The sequence below is a fragment of the Pelmatolapia mariae genome, linkage group LG6 (assembly GCF_036321145.2).
Source record: "Pelmatolapia mariae isolate MD_Pm_ZW linkage group LG6, Pm_UMD_F_2, whole genome shotgun sequence".
Classification (NCBI taxonomy): Eukaryota; Metazoa; Chordata; class Actinopteri; order Cichliformes; family Cichlidae; genus Pelmatolapia; species Pelmatolapia mariae.
The window spans coordinates 15,373,645-15,391,691 of NC_086232.1; the positions used below are offsets into that span (position 1 = coordinate 15,373,645).

At 41.2% G+C, this 18,047-nt stretch overlaps 1 protein-coding gene across 2 annotated transcripts in view; it reads right to left on the reverse strand.

Annotated features, from left to right (window-relative positions):
- Positions 1–18,047, reverse strand: part of LOC134629035 (protein sidekick-1-like) — a 274,623-nt gene that overhangs the window by 50,095 nt on the left and 206,481 nt on the right. For both annotated transcript variants that reach the window (XM_063475922.1, XM_063475921.1), the window contains 7 exons: positions 14,320–14,501; positions 10,259–10,374; positions 6,853–7,048; positions 5,760–5,858; positions 4,600–4,791; positions 492–613; positions 274–386 (listed from right to left, as the gene is read on the reverse strand). In XM_063475922.1, coding sequence (XP_063331992.1) covers positions 274–386; positions 492–613; positions 4,600–4,791; positions 5,760–5,858; positions 6,853–7,048; positions 10,259–10,374; positions 14,320–14,501 — 1,020 coding nt within the window. The remainder of the gene's footprint in view (positions 1–273; positions 387–491; positions 614–4,599; positions 4,792–5,759; positions 5,859–6,852; positions 7,049–10,258; positions 10,375–14,319; positions 14,502–18,047) is intronic.

Sequence of the window (18,047 nt, forward strand, 5' to 3'; positions counted from 1 at the left end):
ATCACCTCTTTTCTCCCCGTCCTCATCCTTCTCCTTCCCTCTGGCTACTTGCAGGAGGGTAATAAGGATCTGCATGCAGCAGCTGTGAAGGTGCTGACAAACAGAAAAGTCTCAGATGGAACTGTCTCTCTGTGTGTCTGTGTGATTTATCTAACTTCTCCTGAGCCGAGCAATACAGCAGAACCTGGTGCAGAGTGAGATGTGTTTGAGGAAGCTGTTGATTATATGCGTGTGTGCAGGTGGCAGCGTGGGATATGTGTGTCTGCTGCTCACCTGTACTGAGTGAAAGGAGTGAGGTCTGGGATTTCCAGAGTGTCTGCATCTGGCTGGTTGTCTTTTTGGTACACAACTTTCCACTCCTCCTCTTTTCCATCGTCCTTCACCACCTGTTGAAAAGGTAATCAGATGGAAGACAGTTTCTCTTTTGCTTGATTTGTCAATAAGAGCTGGCCACAAAAGTGTGCATGCAACACAAACACAGTCACACGCACCTGTCCTTCAACTATCCACCGTGATATGGCGGTCTTGCCATCAGGACCGGGTCGAAATCTCACGGTTGCGGTCCGAGGGCTGATGTTGGAGATGACTAAGTTTGAAGGAGCACCAGGAAGTTCTGCAGATAGAAAACAGAACAAACAGTGCTTTAGCCTATATGCAGATAGTGCTTGCAAGATACCAGTCACTGCTGCATATTATTGATAATCATGCAGATATGTAAAACATTTACTGGAAAAAAAGATTATTACACATTCCTTTTTAATGAGAATAGAAATCTGTGTATGGCTTTAAGATGTCTTAAATATTCACTGGCTATTTCATTAGGTATAACTTTTCAACTAGTCATTAAAACAAATATTTAAGCAGCCAATCATATGGCAGCAATTCAGTGCATTTATGCATGTAGACATGGTTAAGACGTTTACTTGATGAGTTCAAACCAAGCGTCAGAACAGGAAAGAAAAGTGATTTAAGTGGCTTTGAATATGCTATGGTTGTTTGTGCCAGACGGGCTGGTCTGTGCAATTTTCCCACAGAGTGATCTCTAGTGTTTAAAGAGAATGGTCTGAAAAAGAGAAAATATCCAGCAAGTTCAGCTCTCTGGGTGAAAACACCTTGTTGATACTAATGGCCATACTGCTTTGAGCTGAGAGGAAGGCAACAGGAACTCATAAACCACTTGTTACAACCAAGGTATGCAGAGGAATGTACAACACAATGAACGTTAAAGCAGACGAATTACAGCAGAACAAGACCACACCCGGTGCCCATTCTGGTAGCTACAGACAGAAAACTGGGGCTACAATTTGCATTGGATCACCAAAAGTGTACAATGGAAGGAACAGAATTTGAACAGAAAGTGAATTTGGTGTAAACAACATGAAAGCATGGCTCCATCCTGCTGGTATAAACAGTTTCAGCTGCAGGTGGTGGTGTAATGGCGGGGGATATTCTCTTGGCACACTTAACCACAGCGTACCCATCTTCTGATGGCAATTTCAGCAGGAAAACACACCATGTCACAAAGCTCAAACCATCTCAAACTGGTTTATTGAACATAACAATGAGTTCACTGTTCTCAAATGGCCTCCACACTCGATTGAACAGAGTACCTCTGGGATGTGACGATGTGGAAAAGGAGATTTGTATTACAAATGTCGAGCTGAGAAATCTGTAAAAAGTTTGTGAGACTATCACAGCATGGCCCAAAATCTCTGAGGAATAGTTCACCTTGTTCTGAAGGCAACCCACCTGTATTAACAAGGTGTAACTAATAAAGTGGCCAGTGGATTTAAATTTGAGGAAAGAAAACTAAAACACCTCCTACTGCAGGTGCTGCGATAATCACATAAATACACATCCAGTTAGAGACCTGTGTTTTGTCCAAACAGTAAAGGACACATGGACAAATGAATGAATTGTCCACAGCATGGAAGAAGACTGATTGTAGGATTGAAGATTCTGGATTGTAAATAAGAGCAGAATTAATAATATATTAACACTGAAATGTTTTTATCTGCAAACAGATAAAAATATGTAAAATGACATAACTGACAAAAACATGTCTGAGAATTGCAACATGGCTAATGTGAGATAGAAAAAAAGAAGCCAATCATGCTGCCAAGTACGAAAAGCCAAAAAAATTCCTCCAGTACTTTTTTAATGTGTCCATGTTTGACCATACAAAAGTATGATTAAAAAGGTTGTTGTTAACTAAAGTACAAGAATCTCTGCATTTTGTTCTCTCTCAGAAGAATTCAGTCCAAATTTCCAAGGTCAATAATACAATGCAGTGAGACAGTGACACAGCACAGCAGTGGAGGTAAGATGAAGGTTTCAATATGTCCCATATAAAGTCTCTGAATGTCAAAATAGGCTGAATTCTTATGGCAGTATTGTGGGAGGGCAATGACAAAAGTGAGAATCTGACTTGGTGGAGATGACCACCCCCACCTGTACACTCCAGCAGCAGCCAGTGAATCAGCAAAGTACAGAACTGCAGAGCTTATCTGACAAAATGTAGCTGGAACCTAAAGGATTTCAGTTTTGCTGTTTATTCCCCCCCCCCCCCCCCCCCCCAAAAAAAAAATATCAATGATTAACTGTGGAAACATCAACTTTAAAAAGCTTTTGGCTGTGATGATAACTTGTCTCGGCAAAGCTAATTAGACAGTAATTGTCATCCCCAACTGGCAAATGCTACACACTTGAAAGCAAAGCGTGACAGTATCAATAACTGCAAGAAAGAATAATTGGAAATCAACTAATTCATCTAACAGCACAAAAGAAATTCTCTGACAATAAAAATCACTGATGTGGCCCAAGTTTGTTCAGCGACAACAAAACACGGCCGACTAAAAGTCTAAAAAGTTGCTTCTGTCTTACTCAGAATGAGAGCCGAGCTGAATCTGGCCGACAACAACCACAAAACAACTATTATTTTCTCCCTGTGGTGAGTTTTCTTTTTTAAAACCTTGAATAAATCACAGAGGAATAATGATACGTTTTGTATGCACAATTCAAGCAGAACTAAATATTCCTATTAAAGGTTTTTACAGCTCCACCTTTCAAATGCCACACGCGCACACTCACACGTTTTATAGCTGGCTTGGAATAGACTTCTTCACTGACAGCTGTTGAATTGAACTGCCATTGGTCTGGCAGGCGGCACATATGACAACGGCTCGGAAGACGGCGTCTGAAAATCCGCTCGTTTTAATCAGGAGCTAACAGATAAAATATGTGACAGCTTGTTTCTGTTAATGAAATTGGCATAATCAAAAATCATCACAATCCACTTTGCTTCTAAATTATCTCACTCAATCAAGACTGAGCACTTTAGAGCCTCTTTTCAAACACTTCTCTCGGCTGTGTTTGCTTAATACTTGGTATCTCTGGACGGCGTGATCCGCTGTAATCCATCCAATTCTGTTGCACAATCACAAGCGCTGTGTTTGCCGAACACAACAAAATACACGTTTGTAAAGCCGACGCGTTAAGCCAAATGGCGTAAATCGGACAGATTTCGAAGAATACCTGAGAGGATTCCTCATTGAAACGGGAAAACAAAACGCGGACATGTCCAACCGTTGTGGAAACAAGGTATCATTTAGTCTGGATACAGTGCGGTTCGTGTGTGCACCGCAAGACAAATTACAGCTATCAGCAAACTCTGCTCTGTAAATGCACGCAGCAAACTTGTAAGGGTTATATGTGGAAATGTTGATATCAGCTGCCTCGCGCAGATGAATGACAAAACTCCATGAATACATGAATAAATAAACAAGACAAGAATCTATACTCTGTGGATCTCTCTCTTCCTCTCTCGCTGCTCATTCTTTAGTTCCTTTTCCCCCCTAATATTCAGCCCTTCGTCTTTCCTTCAGTCTTTTGCTTTCATGAATTAATGAATAACCTCCAAATCTGAACTGTCTGTATCCATCTTGCTTTCACTTTTTCTTCTTTTATTCATAAATTAGTAATCAGAAAATGTTAGGACAAAAATCCCGCTGTATGAGCTGTGTTTTTTTTCTCCATTCTCCCACACTTTCCTTTCCGCCTCTGAGTCCATTTCTGAGACACTTTGGTCTTCGACTCTTTGGAGATTGGATTTTCTCATGTTTTCTGTTCTTCCCTCATTATGTTCCTCCATCTTCTTCTTTTTCCCCCTTCTTCAGTCCTGCTCTTTGATTGTCTCTTGCCCTCTCTCTTCCATTGCTGCATTTCTTCCACTTTGCCATTTGCAGTTAATCAGCGCTAATAATGATTGCAACTTGGCCTAAGTCCAAACGCACAAAACACACAGACACACACACAATTACAGCTTACACTAAAGCACTCTCTGAGATGCTGTAAATGACCGGCTCTTGTGTGTGACTGTGTTTGTCGATGTGTGTGCTCGCTGTGTGGGTGATGATTCATGGATTCACAGTAACAGCTACTTATCAGCCTGAGGGAAGACAATGGCATCGCAACAGCTCATCACTCATATTTACTCGGCTCCACACACACAAACAGACACACACACCCCCAGATACACACACATGAAAAACAGTTTTTAACATCCGCTGTCACAGGCACCGGTGCGTTTATTTATTGTACCTGGTGGGACCCCGGTGGAGATGGTGGAGGATGTGACCACGCCCCGTCCTGCAGCAGTGAGCGCAGCCACTTGTATTGTGTACACGGTTGTGGAGGTGAGGCCGGTCAGCTGGTACTGCAGGGTGGAGTTGGACAAGGAGCGTTCCTCTCGACTTGACTCCACATTCGGCACTTCCCACCACAGCATGTAACCTGCAGGGTGTAGCGCACACGCTGGGTTAATAAAGGCGCATATAGACACAAGTACACACACAAGCAGAAGCGTGCACGCGTACAAATAATGAGAGGTGCAGAGCCATAAAGGAGGGGAGAGTACAGAAGGGGTAACTCCAGTCAAAATCCTGTCTGTCCCATCGCATCTTTGCAGTCATGCATCACACTCCACCTTCAAATGTGTGTGTGAGTGAGGCCACTTGTGTGTAAAGCCCTGGAGAGAGTGAATGGTCCCTCATCTGTCTCCCTGCTCACCAGGTGCTGGATGAAAAGCAGGTTGAGGAGAAAAGAGTAAATGTGCAAGGTGACCTTGATTGAATACCCATTTTCTCACTCCTCTGAGTGTGTATGCTGACTGGAAAGCCACTGCTCCCTGTGCTGTCGGATTGTGGTCCTGTGGTGGAGGTGCTGGATGAATGTTGGACAACAACACAAAGACACAAACGTGTAATGTAGAGTTATCGCTTAATTCACAGCAGCTTGTTGTGTTCCCCATTGACTAACAGAGCCAAGGAGGAAGTAGGGCTAAATTAATCTGGGGGAAAGTGCCTTGAGCTCTGCGATGTGCCGCACAAACAAGACCACGGGTATTGGGAGGCGTGGGATGAGGGCATGTTCGAGACAAAAAGAGGAGACAAGCTGCAGAGGGAAGGGATTAGCTGATGATGAATCAGTTACACACAAACGTCTTCTTAGAGATGGGGGACAGTAAGAGACTAAGTGGAGGAAACTGAAGAAACTATACCGAGAGGGGATGCTTTTATAAATTCACTTAAATTGGTCATTTGAGAAGATTATTTATCTCATCAAAAATGTGAATAACCTGGTAAAGTGAGACTTTCTTGACTATAAAGGGAAGATGGAGGGCAACGAGTGGCAATTATTAGAGGCTATCTGCAGTTTTGTTTTGCTCCTTTAGTTTTACTGTCACATTGCAAAGATCTAACCGGTGATGATGCCGTTCTTATCTTCAGGTTCTGCCCAGCTGACTCTGAGCGATGTGTCCAAGATTTCAGTGAAGCTTAGACGGCGAACACGTCCAGGGGCTGAAAAACAAAACACACATACACACACGCACAGTGATGTGAATCAGGCAATTTTTGATTGCAAACAAGCACACATCTCTGTCGTACACAGCATATTACCTATGGCCTCTGACTTCACAAGCCTCTTCCTAATCACATTGACCAACACACACACACAGACACACACACATACACACACACAGGTGGGTGCAACCCTGCCATTTCTCATTTCATCAATCGCTCTCTAACCCCTTCTCCCCGCAGAGCGATTAAGCTATTCATCTGAGACATTCAATAACTCTCATACACTCATACTCGTGCACACACACACACACACAAACACACACACATGCGGATGCAAAAAGCTATCATCAAGCAAGAATTACACCCACCGTTAACCCTGCCGACACGCCCAGCAGCCAATCAATAACTGGCCACTGCTGTGTATGTGTGTATGTGTGTGTGTATGTGTGTACGGTACATATGGCTACTAATATCCTTTTCCCACTCAATAATTACTGGTTGGTAATAATTGCTCGTCTGCCTGCCTATAGGCTATTGTGTTTATTTGATGGCGTGATGGTGTGCATGTGCACTTGTAGCTGGGAGTTGCAGCTATTATGTTTATCCATGGAACAGTGGGCTATAAATACCACTAAGCCTCAAAACATATGAGTCAATTCCCTTTAGAAAGACACAACGTAGAGAAAAAAATAAATAAATAAAAGGGAACCGGGAGACGTCCGGGGAAACTAAGAACAAAGAAATTAAAAATGAGTGAAAGGCAACTAAGAGCCTGAAAGAAAGCACTGAGTACAGGTGTATTGTGTTTGCTGGGTATTGTGTACACAGCTGTGTATCACACTGATAAAAACAGCTGGACTGAACGGAGAGCTAGCTAATGCACTTTTATTATTATTCACAGGGGAGTTCTTTGTGTTGTTTGCTGGCTTTATTCACGCTGTTGCTCGTGTGTGTGTGTCTGTGTGTGTGTCTGTGATGTGTGAATACTCACTGTCCTCATGCGTCTGCACCAGAGTGGGTGGGCTACGGGGACCATCTCCAGGCGTTGTGAAGCAGAGGGTAGAGCCATAGTACCAGGTGAATTTCTTGAGGCCGCTAACTAACCCTGTGTGGCGTGAACTGGGGTAGTCTGGGGTGATGGTTACTATAGTAACGTCCTCCGGAGACTGCTCTGGCCACACTAGCAGCTGTGGTAAATTAGAAAAATTGTCATTAGTGACAGCAATAATAGTCAATGAATCCAACATAAGTCCAGCAGGTCACCCCAGAACCCGAAATGTCCATCAGAGTTATATTTCCATTATTTTTGTCATTTATTTTGACTCAGCAGCTCCAGGCTACTGGATCCATTATTGCGAGCACATTTATGAAAGAAAACTTATTTGTACCACAGTATGGGACACAGTGGATCTTTTCAAATTAGAATGATACCCGAGAGTTTTTGTCATTAAAGTTTAAAACTGCCAAATGCTACTGGCAAATCTGACAAACAACTAAACAATAAACATGTTTTATTCTCGAGAAAAGTTATTTGCATTCCAAACAAGCATACTTTTTATTTATCAGTGTAGCACTTCTAAAGTCCTGCCAGCAGGCCGTTGTCAATCATAGCAGCATCTGAGGATATACGCTAAGTTTGATTATCAGTCTAACTAAATGCCTAATGAAAGGTTAATTTATCTTTATAGTGAGACTTCATTTATATTCAGAACCCACTGCAGCCTGGCTTGCGTTATTGCTTTAACCACAAAAACAAACAGTGAAAAGCAAACACTCACATATTCATAATGAGAGATAAGCCACGGGCAACACTATGATGGGGTGCCCATATTGATAGACCCTAATGAAAAAATAAATAACTGGCTAAAATGTGGACAGAACTGAATCTGAATGCAAAGTTGCATCTGAACTGTGCTTTGTACAGATGAAACCAAAGTGGAGATGTTTGGCACGATGCCATAATTGGGAAAAATAAACCAAAAAACCCCCACAGCATATCAGCACAAACACCTCAGTCATGATTTGGGATTATTCTGCAGTCACAGGACCTGAGCACCTTGCAGTCACTGAGTCCATCAACTCCTCTGTATACCAAAGTATTCTACAGTCAATTTGAGTCCATCTGTCTGACAGCTACAGCTTCACAAATCTGCAACAGAAAGGCTGAAAAGTAAAGAACCAAGGTGTTGCAATGGCCCAGTCAAAGTCCAGAGAGCTGTCCATAAATGAATACCCACAAACCTCAATGGACTGAGGCAACGCTGTAAAGAAGAGTGGACCAAACTTCTGCACAACAATGTCAGAGGCCAATAAAGTCATAGAGAAAACAATGCTGCACAAGGTGGTGTCCTTAGCTGTTCTCTGGACTTTTCTTTTTTTACTTGGCTGTGTGAGTTTGTCAGTGTGGTAGTACAAAACCGTCCACAACTGAGTCACAAAATGTCAAAGGTATACAACTGAAATCAAGATGAAGACCACATTTTCAGATATGTGCAGTAATAATGACTGCTAAGTATGGCTCTGAACGTCAACATGCCATTGAGGCCGGTGTGATTCTTTGGCAAAATAGGCTCTATATGTCAGCATTTGATGACTGAAAAAACTCTGACCTGCATGCACAATGCCTCGCTGCTCTGTTTTCTTTGTGAGCTCTGCGATGTGCTGCCTCAAAGGTTCAAGGCTTTTTTTTTTAGGTTACAGTATTTTCTCTTATAGCTACACTGTTAATTGGACAACATGCTTGTGTCTAATGTCACATCGTGCTACCAGCATCGATACAATTTTCTCTACTCTGTTACTACTGTGCAACAACTGCACATCTGCTATTTATTCAGATAAAATGTCTCATGCTTGTTAACTATGCTGGTTTTTGGGGTGTTGTGGATTATAGCAGCACATCCTCTTGATATTACTTACTTACATGTTTCACTTAAAACAGCACAGGGGGACAAGCTTTCCAAAAACTCACCTCTATAGCTCCGTGGATCTAAACGAATTAAGTGAAAAAGAAATCTTTCGGATTACTACAGTAAAGGATCTGCTGTGCACATTGTATCACATCTAGCTGCAACAGGAAACCAGCTCAAAAAAGCTTTGCTTTTCCTCCTAAAGGGTGCACCACTGCACCCAGTGTGTCACAGTAAAACAGCATTTTCTATGTTTTCAATTATAATTCTACTGTATTATCTGCACAGTACAGTGCAGTGGAGTAAGAGTGCTGATGTGGCATCCTCGAGCTCACTTTCAAAGGGTGCTGGGATGATTGGGTTTTCTGTTGATAATGTGTGTGTGTGTGTGTGTGTGTAAATGTGTGTATTTAGAAGTGGGCTGCAATGGAAACGCATATTTTTGCCCTATAGAGATGACGTGTTTGACAGACAGGAAGGAATGAGTGAAGATACTTTCAAGGACAAGTAAATAAAAGACATGAAACTCATTAGAAGTGTCTGGTTCTTTATCTGGCCGAGAGTTTTGAGCTACATTATTAAGGGCATTGTATATAGTCAGTGATCTGTGGGGGTTAGGGTGGGGTGAAATGAGATGAGGCTTTGCTTCATATCCTCTTTTAATTAATATCATTATCAACTGTCCCTCTAAGCAGCACAACACACCCAAAGATGCACACCCACGTGCACAGCAGCACTCACAGGCTGCAGTGGCAACATCAGAGAGTCACATCAAAAAGATGGAAAGCCATATAGTATTTATCAACCAATATTCCCACTCTAACACAGAGCCAGTGACGCAAAGCTACAATGATGTGTTTTCTTTGTCATCTTAATCAGTTCCTTAGGGGTTGGCTGCCACAATGAAGTGAAGAATAAATCGCCGACCAGAAATACATAAAGATCCCTCACGATATTCAGTCGTTTTCTCTCACACGTCCCCATTCCCCTGCTTCTTTATTACCATTATTATTATGATCTTCTCTCTCTCCATATTTTCTTGGCATCCACTAATATTTCCCCTTTTTTAATCCCTTCTTTTCTTTTTTGCTCCATCAATAATTTTCTTCTTCTTGGAATCGACCCCGTGCTTGACTTGGATTACGACTTGGAGTAAACAAGAACACAGGAGCAGAGAGAAGGACATGACCTCTGAGCTGAACTCCATTTTTTTCCAAACTTCAATTATTAAAATAGTGAATAAAATATTGAGTAATCTGTTTTTCTTCATTCTGTTTTTGAGAGTCAGGTCAAAGTCAGTCATGGGCAAACTTCAGTTTGTGTAGAAACAAAACGTAAAGATAGAGGATGACATTGGACATTTAAAAGAGGTATTTGGTCCTTCAAATATTTTATGAAATATTTCATTTTAAAGAAATTTGTCTACACATCAAAAACTGACTTAAAATGTAAAAAAAAAGAATAAGCAGTGAAGCATATTCAGAGACTTACCTTGTATCCCTGGTTGATGCCATTAATGAATTGCTGAGGTGGAGGGTTCCAAGTGAATTGGATAGTAGTTGAATTTATAGCAACAACTTGGACTTCCTGCGGAGGTGCTGTGGGAACTGAAGGCAGAGACAAAAACAAGGATGCTTAACTGCAACAGGTTCACCAAGAGGAAGGTTGTGTTTTTATATAGTGAAAAAAACAATATTAAGACTTGTAGGCCCAAGCTGCAGAACTGTTCTTTTTTGTTTTGCTTTTTCTTTTTAAATAAGTGGTAGTTGTAAAAATATGAACCAGCACCACAGTTCAATGATTTATGTGGAGGCTCTGCTCATTTAATTAAAAGAAATAACTGCTAAGCTTGCAAAATTAAATGGCAAACCTATCCCTTTGTTCTTTGCTTAAAATGAACGTATTGTCTGAAAAGCTCCACTAATCTATTGTATTTTGCATATTAGTACCTTATTAATCTCTATATGAACATGTCAACTCTGTAGGCAAGTGACAAGATTTTGGGGACCATGACGCATGTGATGATTTTCTTTTTATTCCCCCTTTAAATGCATCTGCATTAGTAAACAACGACTGGCAAACACACAGGAAGTGTTGGCCTGGATATCTGCTGGCTACAAGAAAAGCCACGAAAAATGGGCCAATGTTCCCCAGAGCTGATGGGGTTCCCTGATTGTTGTTACCTTATAGGATTGACTGAATGAGATTAGGGTGTTGATGCATTACTGGCTGACTGTGAAAAAGGATGACTCACTGGATTTGCTAGCTCACAGTATCAACGTAACACCCATTGTACTAACCTAGCAGCCCTTTCAGCCATAAACTGCCCATTACGGCATGATTTACTGATTAAAAACAGAACTGAGTTGATTAAGGAAACAAGATGCTTGATCTATATTAATATTTAACAGACAAAAGGCCCTCCTACGACTGAGTGTCACAAAACACCTTTAATTTGAAGAACTCTTCCCTCTCTTTTTTAAGTGGTTCTTTCTTTCAGGCCACAAAGATTGAACTTTTTGTTAAGTGTGTTAAGCCTTGATGACATAACATCAATAGGGCAATTTTTTAAAGCTTTGGAAATCTGCCTTCAGAGCCACGGCAGCAGTCCCCTTTACCCCTTCTCCACTGATGCAGTTCCCAAACTAGAACTGGTTGAATGCATTTCCACCAAAAAAAGACTGACGCTGGTGCCAAAAAGCTGACACCAGCACGGCACCGCAAAATTGCTGGGCCCAAAGTCAGAACCACGTCAGTGACTGTGGGAACTTCTCCAGTGATTTGCAGCCTACAGATTCTAACTGGCATGGTTTTCTTTCCCTTGAAACGACCCCAACTTCTGCTAGCAAGGTTATGAAATAATCTATCTGAACCTGTCGAAATGAGGACTAGGTCTTAAAAGGCTCTGCACCAGCACTGTGTTCAGCAAAAAGAAGCAGCAGTGACGGGTGTTAAATCACTCGAGCTCACATTTATCTTACGTATACATATGCGTTCATCCATGAAGTATTTATAGCATTTATTTGTCACATTACTATGTATTATTTATCTCTTAAAGAGCAGAAAAAAAGCCTGCAACCGTCCATGTTGCTGACAATGTTAAATAAATTTGATCCATCTGTGTTTAAGTTTGAATACAAGTTTAAAAATGTTCAGTGCATTCAAATGAAAGCAAGATGGTGACGATTTCAAATGACAGAATCTGAAACACGCACGAGCTCGGTCGAGACATTCATCAGCCGCCTAAGAGTGAGTCGGAGAATAAAGAGTGCAACGCGATAAGATAGAAGCTGTGGAAAATACTGTGTATACAGCAGCAGTTTTTCATATGAAATGTAGCTTATTTGTTCAAGATGGAAAAAAGAAGGCTGGCAGGAGGTAAATACTGCAAACAAGCGCCAAACATGTTTGGTTCTCACAAGCTGAATGCATTTTGCATCACCCAACACCGCCTGTGCTGTTTATTTTTTCTTCTTTCCCCTTTCTTTTGTGTCCGTGTGTGAATGGTTCTCTGCACGTAGATCTTTATTTATTTATTTATTTATTTATCTATGTTATGTGAACTCTATTAAAACAGTTGGTCATTTAGATGGAGGGTGGGGAGTAGAGTGAATAAACATCAAAGCCAAGAACAGAGAGAAAAAGGGGTGACAGTGAGATGTGTGTGCTTGCGAGCGTGCGCGCGTGTTCGTGAGTGCAGATGTGTGTGCGTGTGCGCGAGTGTCTGTGGGCACATGTTATGGTGATTACACAGTAAGGGGTTTATGCTGATGCTAGAGAGCCACAGAGTGATAATGTACTGTTGCATGATGGGAATGCCCTTTACATTTTACATTTGAGCTGAAGTGGCCAGATGAAACACGCGCACCCACACGCACGCGCGCTTGCACACACGCACAAACACAAAGTGGGTGGAAAGAGACCAAAACAAAAACTAGTGAAAAATGGTGTCGCTGGTGATGTTGCAAGGAGGGGGAACAAAGAATGAGAAAAGTTTGAGGGAGACAGAAGATTAATTGATGTTAAAGATGCTCTCTCCCTCCCTGCCATGCTGATTGTGCTCCTGGGGACTGGCTTCTAACCCCTTGCAGCTCACAGCTCCAGATAAAACACTAAACTCTTCCCTTTGGGTGAATCTTAGTATGCGTGTAAGGCTGCTTGTGAGAGAGCGGGAGAAGAGCAATGTTATCAGAGTCTAACACAGAGTTTAGCTTCATCCTTTCAGAGACACTGAAAGAGAGAAAATGTCCAATCCATCGCAGCCACTCCCATTAAACCACATTAGAATAATTAATGAGCCTAACTCCCTTTCCTGAGTCTATAAACCTGTCCCGAACTCTTGTAATAATGACTCTGAGTTTTATGTGCGAGCGTGCATGTGTGTGTGTGTGTTTGGCCCATGTTTAATACAGATAATATACTGTTGAAATAAAAGCCAGGAAAAGACGAACACGCGTTTAAAGGAGATTTACCCCGACAACCACTTCCTCTAATCTCACTTTACAGTCTTCACTTACATTCTTCCTCATTTCATACTCTTCCTTTATTTATGTTGAGAAACTTCAAAGCGTGTTGCTCTTTCCAGCCATGTTTATTAAACGTATTATATGCCATGTTTTATATTTATAGAGCAATACAGAAACTCTTTCCCCATGAATTTCCTCCAGTTCATCTCAATGTGCTTGTTGGCCAGATGGGAGATGTAGTCCCTCCAGCATGTCCTGGGTCGCCCCTAGGGTCTCCTCCCAGTCGAGTGAAGCTGGTATGCCTGCGAGGAAATGCCTCAGGCACAACAAGTCTGAACTGCATCAAATGACACCTCTCTAAGTGAGAGTGAAGCTTGTCAGGTTATGGAGAAACCTCGTTGCGGGTGCTTGTAACTGATCTCAGTCGTCTGATCCCCACCCAAAAACATTAAACAGATGAGGATATATGTAAGTATATATACTCAATGCCACAATACGAGGGAAACTGCAAAATGCAAATGGACCTTTACTGTCAGCTTAGCTATAAAACTATAGTTCTTTTTTATCTCTATAGTTGTGTTATTGTGAAAACAAACTGAACATTTAAGGCTTCGTTGGATTCACTCTGTTGTATTTTGGATACTGTTTATATGCTAATATGTTGTTTGTTTAATGCCATATTACAATGCATGATTTATTCAGCTTTGGTCAGATAATGCTCATGTTTGCACGTCAAGTTTCAACAGTCAGTCTCTCAGGAATAGCTTCCTTAACACTTCATTTGCAGGCGTTGCATTTAATTCACATAGAAAGTGAACATGCGAATCCCTCGTTGTCCCCTGTATTACATAATACATAAAGTTAGCTCATAAGTCAACGCTCATAACGTATGATTGCTCTGATGTGAAGTCTTTTCCGGCCCGTATTTAAAGATTCACGGACCAAGGAAGAGTTCTTCTTGGGTTACTAACTCAACAGTGTCACAGTATTTTATATTTAGCAGCGTGCATATGGAGCAGTGATTAAAAACCTCTCAGAACGACTTGGTATATTTGCTTTGAGAAATAAAAGTGTGTGCATACTTACCTCCCTGCAGTGTGTACTCAGTGACAGGACTGCTGTAGATACCCAGGCCTGCTCCTGTGTAGGCGGCCACCTGGATCTGGTACTGCGTCCAGATGATGAGATCTTTCAGCAGACAGTAGTTGGTCTCTGGGCTGCTGATGTTCTTCTCTTGGTAGTCTCCTGGCAGCCCTGCCAGACGGTACCTACACACATACACACACAGACGCACGCACACATTTCAATATGTTGTTTTGCAGAAAACAAGTTAGGAAAGTAAAGTAAATGGTATGAGTCAAACTCACACAAAAAGGCTATACAGTACATTCCTGTCCCAGTAAGTGTGACCACACAGGGAGTAAAGCATGCAATAGATTAATGTAAAAACATCAAATGTAGAACAAAAAACATAATCTTCAACCAGATAATACTTCAGATTAATATTTTACATTATTACTTATTTATGATATAATGAAATATTTTCAAGAAATCTCAAAAGTTTACCATCCAGAGAAAACCAACAAACACTGGTCACAGTTAGCTACCTCCCAAACCAGCTCAACCCAATATAGCTGCGTCACACTAGAGTAAAAACAGGACAGCAACTTCCGTATGACTTAGGAAAAAAAAACCAAACCACAGAAGATCATGGTTATCCAGTCACTGCACTGACTCCTTTTCACATTCGGGTAGTTTCTGCATGCAGATAGAGGCAGAGACAACTTTTGATTGTGTTTGATGAGTTAGCGTAACTCATCGGTGGCATGTGGCATGATTTGCAATAGGAGACTGAACTCGACTGGTTGTCTTCTGATTATACTCCTATACAAAGAAAGCCTGCTAGTTAATGGGAATTTTTGTGAATGTAGACAGCAACAGATTTTAGAGTTTCTGCGGATGTATACAGTTAATCACCGTATTATCACAAAGAGATGGCATGCAATTTCCACCTTGACCCCATTCAGCCACATACTGACTGCAGACTGTCTTATCTGAACATTTAAGACATGTTTTAACGACAGCGTTGGTTTGCTTCCGAATCCCATTTTGTAACCAAAATTTATAAAACAACAAAAAAACAAATGAAGTGAGAGAACTTTATTTCATTTGGTAAAACAGTGATCATTTTTAACTGTGGGGATATTATTTGCAGTTGGAAAACTGATTATTATTAAGTACAATAAATGTTAAGTTTCAAATTTCAATAATGTTGTATCATGATTTAAGTAGTGGGATAATACTGTAACATGTATCATGGGGTATCTGGTGATTTTCCATCTCTAATACTGGACTTTCTGATACGCATGTTCAAATAAATGGAAATAAGCTATTTAGTGTAAATTTAAACGTAAACTATGATTAACAATTTTCTGTTAATGTGAAGTCCTTCTACAGCTTCTTAAAGATTAAAATTCTCCAATGTTGGGTAGACATCCCTATATAGTGCACCTCCAAGGCCTTTGCTTTAGTATATGTGATATAAACGTCCACTTAAAAGGATATATGACCCAACCAGACAGGGAGGTGTAATACCACTTTGGTACTGTACATATCTGATGGAGCTGAATGGAGTAATAATCCCCATGTCAGCATTTTAATATGAAGCCTATTCACTGTAACAGGATATTCCTACGATTCACTGGCTGAGTCAGCGCTCTGTCACAAATACATGCTGTATACACACACGTAACATGCTCATATACACAAATACACAGACACAAAGTGAGGGGGCGCTGGAGGCCGACGGGGGATCTTTGCTGTGGAGAGGAGATAGACCCTCTCTCTCCACCTGATACAATGACACTCACACTGGGAGAGAAGGAGGAGGAGAAAGAGGGGGAGGGAATGATGTTGGAAACAAGGAGAAAGAGAGTGAGGATCTGCCAGCTGACACAACAAGGAGGAAGGAGATCCAAATGGGAGGGAAGGAGGTGGGAGCTCTGTCCTATAAAGCGGAAATGATATAGTGGGAACGTACGTGTGCGATTCCATTTCTACTGATTTTCTGAAGTGGATGCAGATAACACAGTGAAGGAGGATAAAGACTAGATAACTTCTACTGCAATTACATGCAAATTTGTTTTAGGCAGCTGATGACGGCTTGATTACACACACTTTGTATCACACTTTGGGTAAACATCAAAAAGGAAGGATGGAGGACCAAGGGCGGCAGGTGTGTCTGTAAAGACAACTCTCCTGTGTCTGTCTATCAGACACACTCACACAAACAAACAATGACAGAAAGGAATAGGTATTAGTTCTTGACTTAAGCACAACACACTATACATCTACAAGTATCACTAATGATTAACTAGTGGCAGAAATCCCATAGAAAAGAGGTACCTGACTGATTTTGTCCAGCTCCAAGTGAAATTGAAAGCTGCAGAATAACCTGACTTTCCCACTTCACCTGACTTCAGCCAAAGCTTTCAGGCGCAGAGCTCTAAACGAACCCCCTCTCCTATGAGCAAAACATGCTCACAGAGTGTGTTCAGCAGGGTGCAATTTAGTGGTATTGTGAAAAATACTAGAAAAAAAGTCACCTTAGCCATGCCAGCGTCTACAGTCCCATGGAAGTGACCGACCTTAATATGTCAACAGCTTTTCTCCATTAGGTTAAAGTACTGTGTGACAAAGGGCTTGCATTAATGCTAATAGCCAGTGAGTGGAGCCTGAGTAGGTCCAGACTTGCATTAATGAGGACGGTGGTGCATGTAGGTACAGAAGGATGGAGCTGGATGAGGTCAAGTTCCACCCATTTGGCTCTGCGCTGAGCACCACTTAGAAAATGCTCAATGTTAAAGTGAAACTAGCTGAACAAAAGTTTAGCAAAGAATTTTCTGGGGTTTATATATAAGCTATTCAACTTGTTCAGCATTATTTTGCTTATTATCAGTAAGAAGCATGAAGCAGCCATTATTTGGGCGAAAGAGAGCCATTGTATTGTGAATGAGCAAAAACAGACAATCATGAACATGCTATGAAAATACTTCACATTTTCATGTTAAAGTTTTTATGACCTTATACTACAGCAACCACTGTTGTCCTCTTCTGAGAGAGATAAAAAAAGGCCTCATCTAGAACACAATGTAACCAGAATGTTTGTGACGCAGCAGCTCATCCGGACTACAGTTATTTTCTGTACAACGACAAATGTGACCTTGACCTTGAGCACAGTTTTGTTGATGACTCATTAAGCAATCATTGTGTGCAAATTTTCACTAAAATCTCCAGGAGGAGTATAAAATGAAAAATGTGACCTTGAACTTTTGAACACAGTTTGAGTGAAACCCCCATTAAACGTGTATGTTTGATGAAATCCTGACCAATTCTGTAGGAGGAGCAGTAATTAAATTATGGACAGACGGACACTTTGCCATCATCGGTCCTTCAGCTAGATGAGATAAAAATATCTTAAAGTCGGGGGTTTACGTCTGTCCTTGTGTGTTCATGGAAATTAAATGTCTTTCTCCTTTACTTGCAAAAATAAATAGACAAAAACAAGATGCTGAGTAAAATGCAAGTAAAAACAAAGTTCAGAGAATCCCTAAAATCTGTGCTTTTACAAAGTTTATTTTCTTTTAAATGAAGCTGGTAGGAAACAAGGATTATTTAGCAGCACAAATAATGCAAGTTCTGACAGAGAGAAGCCCTAACGAGTCAGCAGTTCATGCACAAACTTCACCAAACTAACAGGACCACAAAGTTTTGCAGAAATCCCAGTGACACTTTTTGCTGCACCCAAGAAGGGA